The 15,137-nt window shown below is 38.7% G+C and overlaps 1 protein-coding gene across 2 annotated transcripts in view; it reads right to left on the bottom strand.

Annotated features, from left to right (window-relative positions):
• cdan1 (codanin 1) overlaps positions 1 to 15,137 on the bottom strand; it is a 217,538-nt gene that overhangs the window by 202,081 nt on the left and 320 nt on the right. For both annotated transcript variants that reach the window (XM_073040499.1, XM_073040500.1), the window contains exons 2-3: positions 14,177 to 14,841; positions 6,889 to 7,110 (exon numbers count right to left, since the gene is read on the bottom strand). In XM_073040499.1, the coding sequence (XP_072896600.1) occupies positions 6,889 to 7,110; positions 14,177 to 14,841 (887 nt within the window). The remainder of the gene's footprint in view (positions 1 to 6,888; positions 7,111 to 14,176; positions 14,842 to 15,137) is intronic.

The following is a 15,137-nucleotide window of genomic DNA, read 5'->3' as shown; positions in this document are numbered from 1 at the left end:
TGGACAGACTATGCAAAAGGCTCGGCAACCTGGCCCCCGTACCGACTTCGCAGCACGGACAGACCCTGACCTACATACCCAAAGACCTGAAGAACTGTAAGTATGTGTTTGTACGAAGGGGCGTACACCGGGCACCGCTACAGCGGCCGTACGAGGGGCTGTTCAAGGTGATCAGGAACAACAGGTCCATGTACGTTCTGGACAATGGGGGGAAAGAGGAGGTTTTCACGGTGGACCGACTCAAACCAGCCCATGTGGACTTGGCACAGCTGGCTGAGGTTCAGACACCGCAGCACAGAGGCAGACAGCCAAACAGAGACTGATCCAGACTGTGGACACTGGGGGGTGTATCGCCGGTTCTGGAGGTGGGGGGGTTATGTGGCAACCCACTTTCTGCGCAGGCGAACCAGCTCACAAATAGCCCGCGCGCAGGGAGAGACTTTGGTAATGCACCTTTTATGTCATTTCTGCCCGGAGAGGGCAGGAACTAGGGATTAAAAGCCAGCGCCAAAGTGTGAATAAACTAGTCTCGAAACGACTTAACGACTACGTGTCATTGTTTCTAGCTCTGTACGTAATATATCGCTACAATCTAAGTGACTTTGACCATGGAATGATTGTTGGTGCCAGAGTATCTCACTATGAATATCTGAAAATCTCACAAACTGCTAATCTCCTTGGGTTTTCACGTATCACATGTTACAACAGTAGTGGGCAGAAGAACATCTCTGAATGCACAACGCATCAAGCCTTGAAGTGGATGGGCTACAGCAACAGAAGACCACACCTGAATCCACCACTGTACTGAATAAAATAACCACTGAGCACATGTGCCAAATGTGCCTTGTCATTTTAACAGGAAAGCTCACATTTGTGAGGTGCTACAACTGAAGCCTTGGCAAGTTGCTGCCATCCATTCTGCAGAGAACACACAATGAAGCTAAAGCAGACCACTGACAGAGGAAGTACATATTTAAGGTGGCTGTAGGAACACCAGTCAGGAGGCTCATTTTGCCCTGAATGATGTCAAGCTTCTTGAGAGTTGCTGCATCCATATTCATCCTGGCAAGTGGATACCTCAATCCTTAACAGAAAGCAAACCAGATTTAGCTAACATTGCACTTAAGTTGTACCCTGTAAATCAAGTGTCTGCGGTATGCAGCATAATTACAATATTCAGATAATATTGACTGCATATGACTGTATATTTAAAGCCACTTGGAATTCTCACAAAGATAAACCAAGAAACTTCATGCACCCTTTAAGGGATCCAGACATACAAAACTGAAATTTAGTCATGGGGTCCATCAAATACAGTGAATACCATCATTGTTGATTTTTGGAAAACAATGGCAAATCAGAGTCCAGCATGAAACACTTGATTTCCACCTATGCACCATTAAGACTGTCACAAAATTAGAGAGCTCTGCTGGCAGCCGATGGGGTAACATCTTTTTGAATTTGCTCCTATCTTATCTATCTTTTTGTTTCCTACCAGTTTTTTGAAATCTTATTATAAATCTTAATATTGCTCTAGTATGTCTTTGAGAAAGATTAAAAGCCTTTGCAAAAGAAAAAGATGATTCTCCAAGTACTTTGGAATCAATTGGAGATTTCCTTAAAAAGCAAAGAATAGAACTCTCTGAGGAATTTCAACACCTTAATGTTAAGTTGGACACTATTCAACAAACTCTAATCGAACATGAAAAGTGAATTAAGGCGAATAAAGAAACTTCGTCAATACTGAAAGCGAACTTAGAAGACATGAGTAAGCTCTGTAAAAAATTATCATTATCTAATGAAAAATTAACAAAGACGATTACCAACCTGGAAAGCAGAAGCAGAAGGAACAGTCTATGTATTATGGGCCTTGAAGAATCAATTAAAGGTTCCCACCCCATGGAGTTCTTTGCAAGTTTTCTGAAGCAGCTATCCCGATTTATTGCTGTCGGTGCCTAAGTTGGACCACGGCCACCGGTCACTGAAGTCGGGAGGGCATCCGAGGTCGGTTATTTTATGCTTTCACGAATTTCATACTAAGGAGCTTTTAATCCGTCATACCCATCGAGTAGGAACGATCAATTACAATGGGAAGATGATCAGATTTGTGAAAGATTATGGTTATGGCTGAACGCACTAAATAAAAGAGGTCATGTCGCTGCTTTATAATAAAGGGTTTAAGCCCTCCCTTTGCTTCCCTACACGTCTTAGAATCATTTTGAAAAATGGTGTGCGGAAATAAATGGGATCAGTTGAACACGCACTTTAGTTTTTGAAAGTGGAAGATTAATTGCGTTATATCTCTTACAAGAGCAATTATCTTTTTAATGTTGGATAGAATAAGGTTTTAATAAAGCTAAGTTTTGACCTCTTATATATCTTGTTTTTTGATATAACTACTTTATTTTTTTTAATGATTTTCTATATATATTTTATGAAAATGTTTTGGATTTTTGATCTAAGTTTTTTTTTCTGGTTTGTTTTGGTAAGAACATAATAACCTTGGATGATCGGAGTTTTGCCAGCAGGATTTCTTTGGGAGGGTTGTCTTTAGGGTTTAGCATGCCGATTGTTCTTTGGCCGGTTTTTTTGGCTTTGGGAGGGGGAGGGGAATGGGGTCTCTTTTTTCTTTTTTCTCTGGAAGCTGGGTTGGGCTACCATCCAAATATTCTGTTTGAGTACCTTATTTTATGGTTCGTTCTCTGGTTCTAATAACTTATGGTCAGATCTTTTAACTCTTTTGTTATTTATGATGTAATGTAATGAATTTATAATGGATCGAAATATTAATTTACTTAGTTTTAATATGAAAGGATTAAATCATCCTGTGAAACAGAACAAGATTTTTGCTTATACTAAAAAGGGCCCCCATTATTTTTCTACAAGAAATGCATGTACGTAGTTGTGACAACACACGCCTTTTTAATAGGTGGAGGGATCTACAATTTCATTCCTCGTTCAGAGCAAAATCTCGAGGGGTCTCGATTTTTATAGATAATACAATTTCTTTTGTTCAACATAAAGTTGTCTCTGACCCTAATGGGCGATTTGCCATAGTGTCAGGGAAACTAGATAATAATTGTTTTTACTAATGTGTACTAATGTGGATGACCCAGGATTTTTTGAGCGTTTCTTTTCATTCCTGCCAGATTTGACTTTATATTCTTTAGTGATGGGAGGAGATTTTAATTGTTGTCTAGACCCAGTATTAGATCGTTCTTCTCTTAAATCAGCCACACCTAATAAATCAGCTTTATTCATTCAATCCTTTCTAATGAAGTGTGATATTGTTGATGTCTGGTGTTTTTTTCACCCAGCAGAAAGGGAGTATTCATTCTTCTCTCATGTCCATCATTCCTATACCAGGATTGATTTTTTTTTAATTGATAGTTAAATGATTCCATTAGTTCAATCCATTGAATATAAAGAAATAGCTATATCCGACCATTCTCCTGTACTTCAAGCTTTAAATCTTCCTGGTTTCACTCATATGAACAGATCCTAGCATTTAAATTTAACTATCTGATAAGGACTCTAAAATTTCTGGAAAATCAAATTACTCTTTTTTTTGAAGAAAATGCATTGGAAGAGACTTCTAGTCTTATCATTTGGGACACTTTTAAGACATATATTAGAGGACAAATTATCTCCTATACTGCATATATTAAGAAAAAAGCTAATAAGAGAGAACTGATTTTGTTAATCAATTGAAACAATTAGACCAGAAGTATGCTTTGGCACCAGACCCTGAACTATACAAAAGACGTATTGAAATTAAAACTAAATATGATCTTCTTATAACATATCCAATTGAAAGCCAATTTTTTAAAAGATAGAAGCCAATTCTATATACATGGAGAAAAAACTGGTAGACTATTGGCTAATCAACTGAAGACCTCTATAGCTAAACAGCAAATTAAAGAAATTTGCAAAACCAATGGTGATATGACAACTGACCATTTTGAAATAAATGACACTTTTAGAGAATTTTATTCTAAATTGTATAGTTCTGATTCTGTTAAAGACAATACTACAATGAACAACTTTTTAGACCAATTAAATATTCCTGGACTTTTGGTTGATAATCGAAAGCAGTTGGAGTAACGAATTTCTCAGGAGGAAATCACTGAGGCTATAAGTTCACTGGATTCTGGGAAATCTCCAGGACCTGACGGATTCTCTGGAGAATTTTATAAGGCTTTTTCTCCATTGCTTATACCTTACTTATGCTCTACCCTTACTGATTCCTTCAAGGTGGGTAGGTTGCCACAGTCTTTTTATGAAGCTTCCATTTCGCTTATTCTTAAAAATTAAAATCCCACTGAATGCTCTTCATATAGACCAACTTCTTTACTCAATGTTGATACTAAGATCTTATCTAAATCTAAAGTTTTGGCCCATAGGCTCGAAAATATTATACTTTCTATAATATCTGATGATCAGACAGGATTTATCAAAAATCGATATTCCCATTTTAATATATGGCGACTGCTAAATGTTATGCATTCTCCATCCAAGGAAATATCGGAATGTGTGATTTCTCTGGATGCGGAGAAGGCTTTTGATCAAGTTGAATGGAATTACTTATTTAAAACCTTAGAAAAATTTAATTTTGGGCCCAATTTTATTCATTGGATTAAATTACTTTACTTATCTCCCTCTGCTCGGGTCCTAATTTTCAGATTTGTAAACCAATTAAACTCCAACGTGGAACCAGACAAGGATGTCCGTTGAGTTCTTTGCTTTTTGATTTGGTATTAGAACCTTTAGCAATTGCCTTTCGAGAGTCTAAAGATATCACTGGTTTCTTAAGGGAAGGTACTATTCATAAAGTGTTGCTTTATGCTGATGACCTATTGCTTTTTATATCTAATGTTACAACTTCTTTACCCTCTATGTTTCCTTTACTGACTAATTTTAGTCAGTTTTCAGGATATAAATTGAATTTACATAAGAGTGAATTGTTTCCTTTAAATAATTTGATACCAACCGATATTAACTTCCCTTTTAAAATTGTACGAAAACAATTTACATATTTAGGTGTAACAATCACTAAGAATTATAAAGATCTATTCAAAGAAAACTTTTTAACCTTAATGAATTACATGAAAAAGACACTTTCTAATTGGTCGCCTATCATTTATTGGTCGAATCAATTCTATTAAAATTAATATTTTACCTAAATTTATATACCTTTTTCAAGCCCTACCTGTTTTTATTCCTAAGTCTTTTTTTGATTCTTTAGATTCGATTCTTTCTTCCTATATATGGAAGAACAGAAAACCCGATTAAATAAAGCCCTCCTTCAAAAAATTAAAAAGATTGGAGGCCTTGCTCTACCCAATTTTAGGTTATATCATTGGGCAATTAACATACAAAATCTTACGTTCTGGTTATATTATATTAATCGTGAGGATTGTCCAATATTGGTCTTTTTGGAAGCCAACTCTGTTACAGAATTTTCTATTATTTCTCTTCTTGGATCCTCTCTTCCTTTATCTTTAAATAAACTAACTGACAGTTTGGTGGTTAAACACACTTTGAGAATCTGGCTACAGTTTAGAAAACATTTCGGTTTATTGAGATTTTCCCTTTCTAGTCCTATTTTTTCTAATTTTTTTTAAACCATCTACAACTGATCTGCTTTTTAGAGAATGGGATAGATTAAGCATTAAACGATTTCAGGATCTGTTTGTTGGAGGGAATCTTTCTTCTTTCGAGCAGCTCTCGGTGAAATACAACCTATCAAATAACCACTTTTTTTGGTATCTATAGATTAGAGATTTTTTAACATCTAAACTACATATATTTCCTACCAGCCCGGATAAGGCTTTAATTTGAAACCTTTTGATAATAGCTCAATATCTTATTCTTGTGGTCTGTTGTTGGGATTGAGAATAGCTCCATTAAACAAAATTAAAAAAGATTGGGAAAAGGATTTACAGACTTCATCATCTGATGAGACCTGGAGGGCTATTTTCAAAATGGTTAATTCTTCATCATTATGTGCTCATCATTCCTTCCTACAATTTAAAGTGCTCATATATCTAAAGGCAAGATCTCTCTTTTTCTGCAGATATATCTCCTTATTGTGACAGACATAATAATAGAGGCTTCATTAATTCATGTTTTGGTCATGTTCGAGCCTTGAAAAATATTGGGAAGGTAACTTTTTCTGTACTTTTTAAAGTTAATTTTAAGCCCAATCCTTTGACTGCCTTATTTGGTATTGTTGAGGAAAGAGCTATAATTTTGGAGTCTTCTCATTTGTGGGTACTGGCTTTTATTTCTCTTATGGCTAAGAGGGCAACCTTGCTTAAATGGACGGAGGTTGCCACCCCTACACATGCTCAATGGTTACGCAAAGTTATGTCATGTTTAAATTTAGAGAAGATTCGCTGTTCAATCTCTGATTCTAACCAAGATTTTCAAATGCTATGGGGACCCTTTCTGAACTATTTTAAAAATCTTTGAATTGTTATTGTTATTAAAATATAGATCTGAGCTATTATTATGAAACACTATATGGTAAAATACTCTTTTTTTCTCTTGTTTTCTCTTTACCAGCCAGCTTTGTCTTGGTAGTGGGTGTAGATTTTTTTATAATATATATAATTAACCATATTATTGTATTTCATAATTCAATTTATTTTATTTGATTGATCATGAATGTGGGATACTATGATTGTATCAGTGTGATTTATATATAGTGTATTTTGTGTTATTTTATTTTGAGTTATAATAAGTATCCTTATGAATTCTGCATTTGTGTATATGAAATTCAATAAAAATATTAGAAAAAGAAAGAAAAAAATTGTAAGATGAAAATAGAAAATATAAATGTGTTAAACAAGACATTTTCCCCAGAGGTTTATTGGAGTTTAATACCTTTCAATTTTCAACATTTCCCGCTCTTCTTGTAAGTTACTAGAAGGTATGAGAGGGCCAAATCGCTCTGGTCCAGCTCTGAATGCTTCAGAAGTAGCTCCTTTGGAGTATGTAGAGGACAATGGTTGACTCAAAGGAGTGGAAGTAAAACACTTCTTGGGTCTGGATTGCAACCGCTCTGCACTAACTGGAGTAGGATTAATTCTTCTTGATGGTTTTGTTCTACAGAAATGAATGCAATACAAATGATTATTGACCAACAAATGTACATTATAGAAGACAAAAATGTCTAAAATATTGGAACGTTGTTCATTGAAAGTGGTGATAAAAATAGACAGAAAGATGAAGGCAAATGGCACGCTTGCCTTCACTGAACAATCAAATGACAAGTTAAAACTGTACAAAATGTTAGTAAGACCGCAGCTGGAGAATTAGGAGCAGTTCTGGAAGAATATTAATAAACTAGAGAGGGTCCAGATAAGATTTACAATGATGTTGCCTGCTTCAGAGGGCTTTAATTTGAACAGACCACATAGGCTTGGGCTGAATACCTGTGAGTAAAGGAGACAGACAGCTATCCTGAAAGAGGCTTATGAAATCATGAGGGGCATAGATAATATGGATAGCCACCGTCTTTTTCCCAAGGTAGTCCAAAAACAAAAGGTACAAATTTATGGTGGTCTTAAGGAGAAAGATTTAAAGGGGACCTGAGGGGGTAGTTTCTCCAGAGGGTGGTGAGTATATGGAACAAGCTGTTAGAGGAAGTGGTAGAGGCAAGTACAATTACAATGTTGAAATAAACATGTGCATGGATAGGAAAGGTTCAGAAGTATATTAGCCAAATGCAAGCAGGTGGAACAAGCCTGGCCACCATGTCTGTTTCTGTGCTGCACAACTCTACGAATATACCTTGCATTTATTTAACACACAGTGTGTTGTTTTTTTTACAGCCAATAAAATGCCTTTAAAAATCTGAATACCACTGTAATACAGGGAATATAACCACCTAATTTCTACAAAGAAATAGCAAAAATAGCAATGACAAGTGTACTTACCTTTGTACTAACCCAAGAGACATACAGCACTGAAACAGTCCATTTCGCCCACCATCCCATCTTTCAGCACTTGGCCCACAGCTTATGACAAGGAGATTCAAGTGCTCATCTAGATACTTCTTAAACACCATCAATGACTTTGCCTCCCCCACTCTCTCCAGCAGCATAGTCAAGGTATCCATCCCTCGCTGAGTGAAAAAGGCCTCCCTCAGATCTCCTCTAAATCCTTCTAGTTGTATTCTTCCCTGATAAAGATAAAAGGTTAATGCAATCTACCCCATCAATACCCCTAATTTTATATACCTCATGTCCTCACTTAACCTCTTCCACTCCAGTGAAAACAGACCTCCCTAGTCCCTTCTCAGTTTGAATAATCCACATCCCAGAAAACACCCTGGTAAATCTACTCTGCACTCTCTCCAGCACTATGGCATCTTTCCTATTCTGTGATAACCAGAACTGCATGTAGTGAGCATTTTGACTGACTTGACCAATATTTTATAAAGTTAGACGTAACCTCCTTGCTCTTGTATTCAGTGCTCAGTCTAATAAAGGGCAGTATCTCATATTTTCTTTACCATGTTATCTACCTGCTCTGCCACATGCATTCTGGGCGTGCACAATAATATTCTTCTGTTCCTCAGTACTCTCTAGGACCTCACCATTTATGGTGTACACCTTAAAGCCAATTTATACTTCTGCGTCGAATCTACACTGTACCTTACGCCATAGGATGACATGCACCTCCCCAAAAAACTCATGCTTCGCGGCGATGCAGACCGCAACAATTGTGATTGGTCCGCTTGGTAGCATCGCATTTCCTCCTATGCATTTCCGGTTGCTTCTTCTCCACCATGTCTGTACACCGATGCGAAATAGATTAACCAAATTGTGAAATCTACCTGCCGACATGTGAAAATGTTTGAAATGCATTTCCTCATCCATGTCTCTCACGAAGAAACTCAACAGAGTGACATAGAAACCCCACCGCCAACTAGCGTTTTGGCACACACCAACGCATGCTCGCTACAGCATAGAGCCTACGCAGAAGTATAAATCAGACCTATGGTGTAGTCCATATGCAGAAGTATAAATCAGCCTTTAGCCTTGTTAATACTTCCAAAATGCCCCAACCTCACCTTTATCTGAATTAAACACCTGCCATTTCTCAGCCTATTTCACCAACCTATTAATGTTACTGGGAAGCCTAGACAACTCTTCAGACTATCAACAAGAAATTGAGGACATGTTTGACAGAGGTGGAAAAACAATCAGTATCGTCGTCATGTGCCCAGTTGTATTGTGTGGGCAATCACGGTCTCCATGACCATGATTGTCCTTGGCAAGATTTTCTACAGAACGGGATTGCCATTGACTTCTTCTGGGCAGTATCTTTACAAGATGGGTGACCCCAGCCATTATCAATACTCTTCAGATATTGCTTGCCTGGTGTCAGTAGTCACATATGCAGGAGTTGTGATTATGCTCCAGCTGCTCATATGACCATCCACCACCTGCTCCCATGGACCCTGATCGGGGGGGGGGGGGGGGGGGGCGTCTAAGCACCTTGTCCAAGGGTAACCTGCAGGCTAGCAGAGGGAAGAGAGCCTTACAGCTCGCTGCCCCATAGGGGTAGAGTTAGGTTAAATGCAAATAGGCATTTTCCACTGAAGTTTGGTGAGAAGGTGAAATATTTAAAGGGAACTTCTTCGCTCAGTGGGTGGTGAGAGTGTGGAACAAGCTGCCAGTGGAAGTGGTGGATGCAGTTTTGACTGCAGCATTTCAGAAAAGGTTGGATAAGCACTTGAATGGGATGGATATGCAGGGCTACAGTGCAGGTGCTGGTCCATGAGGCCAGACAGAATAACAGTTCAGTAAGGACTAAATGGGCTGAAAGGTGTTTCTGTGCTGTGGTGCACTATGATTTTATAATTTACCAATCTTCACGTCAGCTAAAAACTTAATGATTATATCACCTATAGCCACATTCAAATCATTTACTTATACTGCAAATAGTAAAGGTCCCAGTAGCAATCCTGGTGGTTGCAGGCATTCAATCACAAAAACAACTCTCCAACATCACCATCTGCCTCCTACTGCCAAGCACTTTTGGAACCAATTGCCAAATTGCCTTAGATCCATTGGCCCCTAACCTTTTCAACCACTCTATCATGTGAGACTGAAATTCATGTAAACCACATCCATACAGTGGATTCCATCAGCTAATTAGTACAGCCACTGATTTTCAGACAACTCTCAGAGAACAAAACCAAATGAGAAAATAGCCAGGACTCCCTTCATTTATTTGGGATACTATGCCACTTAATTAGGACAAGAGATTGTTTCTAACTAACGTCAGTCACCTGCACTTATATGACAGTTAAACACTACACTAAGCTTAGAGCGAACGGTTTTTAGTGTCAGTTGTGTGTGTTTGTGTTCAAAAAGCAGTGATTTTAGTCACTGATAGTTGATGAGAAATAAGCAGTAATACAATTCAGAACTGATTTGCTCACTGTGGTTTCAAGTATTCAGACTTGGAGATACCAGAAACGGTCGAGAGTGAAAATCAAATGTTTTCACTATTTCAACAAGTTAGGACCTACAAAGAATTAAGGTATTAACAATCACCATGAATGTTACAATGAGAATGAAGATATGGACAATGCAACCATTGAAGACATTGCATGAATGCAATTCATTATCTGCACTAGGTGCTGCGCTGACTTTGTTCATTTACATTCAATCAAAAGAACACAACAGTATACACTGGGTGAATTCCTCTGTCGATAGCCATCAAAATCAGAAAGTTTAACATTACTGGCGTATGATGAAATTTGTTATACAGCAGCAGTACATTGTAACACATAACTGTAAATTATAGTAAATGGTTCAATTTAATATCAGAGAATGAGTATAATATACTTGAAATTCTTACTCTTCACAGACAACCATAACACCAAAGAATTAATGATAGAATGATAAAAACATCATAACCCCAAAGCCCTCCCTCCACCCAACTCTCCCACCATTTGCTCCAGGAAAAGCACCAACCCCCTCCCACCATGCAAGCAATAGCAAAAGCCCTCAAAGAGTCGTGTGTGTGTGCGTGCGTGCGTGCGTGCGTGTGTGTATAAAAATGTAGTAAGGTAATGTTCATGGAACTAATACCTACCATTTTATAGCATTGGTAGTGTTCTTATTTGCTCTATTTCATTTAAATACATAACTTTGTTACTCAGTTTAACAGTAGTTTGTCTCTGATACCTTTTTATCCATTTCCATGTAACTTCAGCTAAATGAGGCAGCCACTCAATTGGGCCAAAATGTATAGTCCTGATGTGTTCAAATTAACTGGAATGTACTGTACTTTGTAAAAAAAATTCAGATTGCTGAAATAAAGTCTGCCCTTGACAAAGACATGCTGATTATTCCTGGTCAGTCTCTGCCTTTCCAAAGCACTGCATCCGATCCTTGGAATTTATTCCAAGAGCTTCCCTAAATTCAACGTAGGTCTGTAAATGCCAGGCCCCTTGCCCCATTCTTCAAAAATGGAACATTTACTGTCCTCCATTGCCTCACTTTGTCACCAGCAAAACATGTAAATTATCTCAGTCAGAGCTCATGCAGTTTTCAAACAAGAGCCAGATTTTTTAATTTTGTCAGGTAAGTATTCCCTTGGACATCAGGGGAAGTCAACCACCTTAATTAAAAACATACAAGAACTTGATATATGAAATAGCAAGACAATGTTCTCTAAAGGTTCATATCCAAAAGACTGAATCTACAACAGTGCAGCAGTAGAATGTCAGTTTGCCTTCTTATTCCAGTTTCTGGGATGGACTTGCACCAAATATGACCCACAGGCATGACAGCTATTGCTGGACCACATCTGACAATTCAAGCAAAAGGGTAAAGAGATTCAATTGTCAATTCAGCCAAGTCTAACTGTCACACTTCCAGGTTTTTTTCATGATACTAAACCAAGTGTGAATGCAAAAAGGTTTTGAGGGAAAATAGGAAAGCTGGGTGAGTGAGCAAGGATGCAGCAGATGTAATACTAGGTGAATAAATATGAAGTTTAGTACACTTTAATACACAAAACAGAGAAGCAGAGTTATTGTTCAAAATGTTGACATGCATTGAAGCTGATAGGAACCTGGGTGAACCTGCACACAATGCCTGCATAGCAAATTATTAGGAAGGAATGGTATTATTATTAATAATGGTATTATTACAAGATGAGTGTTCTAGACTAACTACAATCATATACATTATTGGTGAGGCTGCATCTAGATTATACAGTTTTGCTTTTTTGTCATACAGTCAGCCCTCCTTATCCACGAGGGATTGGTTCTAGGACCCCTTCGCAAATACCAAAAAACATGGATGCTCAAGTCCCTTATTCAACCTATCTCAATGAAGTGGACCTTAGGACCCAGCGGAACCCCAGACCTTATTTAACCTGTCTCAGTGCAGTGGACATTAGGACGCGGCAGCGGAGCTGTGAATCTGCAGTGGTTTTGGTCACGAAAATAATCACGATCACGATTGAAAATAAAGTGGAAATAATAAAGCGATCAGAAAGAGGTGAAACGTCATCGGTAATTGGAAAAGTGTTAGGCTACAGTCAGTCAACGATCAGAACAATTTTAAAGGATAAAGTGAGAAAGGCCCTGCCCCAATGAAAGAAAGCTACAATTATTACTAAGCAACACAGTAGTTTAATTATTGGGTTTTGGGGTTTTGATCCTCCACATCAACCAAGTACTTTAAATCATCTGTAGATTACTTATAATACAATGTAAATGCTATGTAAAATAGTTATTATACTGCATTGTTTAAGTAATAATGACAAGAAAAAAAGTCTTTACATGCTCTAACAAGTGCTGGAAGAGCACTTCTGGGTTTTCTCGATTCTTGGTTGGTTGAATTCGCGCATGCAAAACTCGCAGATGAGGAGGGCCGTCCGTACAGGGAACGCAGTGAAGATTCACTGGACTGCTTCACCATGAGACAATGAGTATACTGGGGCTGTATTCCAGAGTTTGGAAGCAAGAGAGATCATGGTAACTTGTAATATTTTTTCATGCCTTAACAGGATGAATACAAGGACATCTCCGCTGGCTGAGGAGTCTCAGAATAAGAGGTGACCCATTTAAGACATTTAGCCACTTGCATTGGTAGTGTTGCAGGTTATACAGCTGCCACCTCTCAGCTCGTGACCCATGTTTGATCCACACCAGTGCTGTCTGTGTGGTTAGTGTGGATACCTGTTTTCTCCCGTATCCTAATGTCACACAGGCTGGTCAATTAATTGCCTGTAAATTGACTCTAAGTGGGTGGAATAATCTGAGGGGAGTTGAGAAGGATGTGAGAATAAAGTGGATTAATGTACATTGTTATTTGGTGATCAGCACAGACTTGTTGGGCCAAAGCCCGTTTCCCTGCTGCATCTCTCTATAACTCAATCACTCTATGACTCAAATGATGAGAGATTTCTTTATGCAAGTGGTGGTGAATTCTTTTTCCTGTAAGGGCTGTTGAGGTTCAGTCATTGATTTTGTTCATAACAGAAATTGATAAGATTTCTAGACATTGAGGGAAATCAAAAGATCACAAGACAAAGGAGAAGTAGGCCATTCAGCCCATCGAGTCTGCTCCACCACTCCACCATGAGCTAAACTATTCTCCCGTCTAGTTCCAATTTCTGGCTTTTTTCCCATATCCCCTGATACCCTGACTAATTAGATACCTGTCAATCTCCTCCTTAAAAACCCTTAATGACTGGGCCTCCACAGCTGTATGTGGCAACGAATTCCATAAATCCACAACCCTTTGGCTGAAAAAATTTCTCCTCATCTCTGTTTTAAATGAGTACCCTCTAATTCTAAGACTGTGACCTCTTGTCCTGGACTCACCCACCAAGGGAAACTGCCTTTCCACATCTACTTTGTCCAACCCTTTCAACATTTCAACAGAGAGTTCTTCTCTGAACTTTCTCCAACATCAGCACATCCTTTCTAAGACAGGGGGTCCAAAACTGCACACAGTATTCCAAATGGGGTCTCACCAGTGCCCCAGAGCCTGATGTAGGGATTTTGCAGGGAAATGATGTTAAAGTGGAAGAGTTAAGATTTTGATGAATGAAAAAGCATGTTCAAAGAATAAGATGCCCTACTCCTAGTTTCTAATATTAATTGAACTGTGAATTAAGTTATTCATACATTTACCTTCCAAAAGCAGTTGCACCCACAGGTGGAAATTCTTCCAGGTTGTGGATATTTAGCTGAGCTTCAGGACAAGGGGTGCTGACAGACTCCACATGCCTCTTGTTAGCATTCCACTGCACAACATCCTCTTCAGTTGGGCTTCTTCCCAAATCCTTGGCCCCTTGGCGACAAGCAGCTATGAAATTCTTCTTCCTAGCACGTCGCTGAAACTGGTTTTCAGGACTCTGAACAATGAATTGCCCAAGGCTGGCTCTCTGAGTTAATCGTCGCTCTCCGTAGCGCAAAGGGGTACTATTGCTGAGGTCAGGACTAATGGGGGAAACTACACTGTTCACATCACTGTTGGACTTTGAGAAAAATGAGGAGCCACTGGACGAAGGAGACTGGAAGGAAGCACTTGAATTAAAGGAACTATTTGGTGTGTCTGGGAACAACTGTGTTTTAGTCCCTCTTGAGGTCTGCGAATTGCTAATCCTTACTATCTGAATGCCCTCATCCCTGTCCTGAGGAGGTTTCTGCCCCTTGGCAGAAGATGTCTTTCCAGGAGTAGGTGGACCGTTTGGTATCAGCTGGTTTGTCTGTTCTCTTAAAAAATTTAGAAGAAAGGGTACAAAGTTTTTCCTCAGGGAATTATATGCCAAAAGCTTGTCACTCAATTCACCATCCTGTTAAAATGTAAGATGAAAAAGTTTCAGTAAATGTCGAAGCTGGCAGGCAAAATGAAGGCGCCTTTTGAAAGCATATATAACAATCATGTCCTATATTCGAGGGGTAGGGAGAGACCTGACAGGGAAGGAGTCGAGGGGGAATCTTAGGGTGGCGGGACCACGGTCGGGTGAGGCGGAGGTGCAGGGGAAGCCTAGGAAGCAAGGACGAGAGTACGGGAACGAAGAGTAAGGGTAATCAAACCACAAACAAAAGAAAATCTGCAGATGCTGGAAATCCGAACAACACACACAAA

The sequence above is a fragment of the Hemitrygon akajei genome, chromosome 3 (assembly GCF_048418815.1).
Source record: "Hemitrygon akajei chromosome 3, sHemAka1.3, whole genome shotgun sequence".
Lineage (NCBI taxonomy): Eukaryota > Metazoa > Chordata > Chondrichthyes > Myliobatiformes > Dasyatidae > Hemitrygon > Hemitrygon akajei.
The sequence above is the reverse complement of the archived record's forward strand: the minus strand, read 5'-3'. Positions and strand labels throughout refer to the sequence as shown.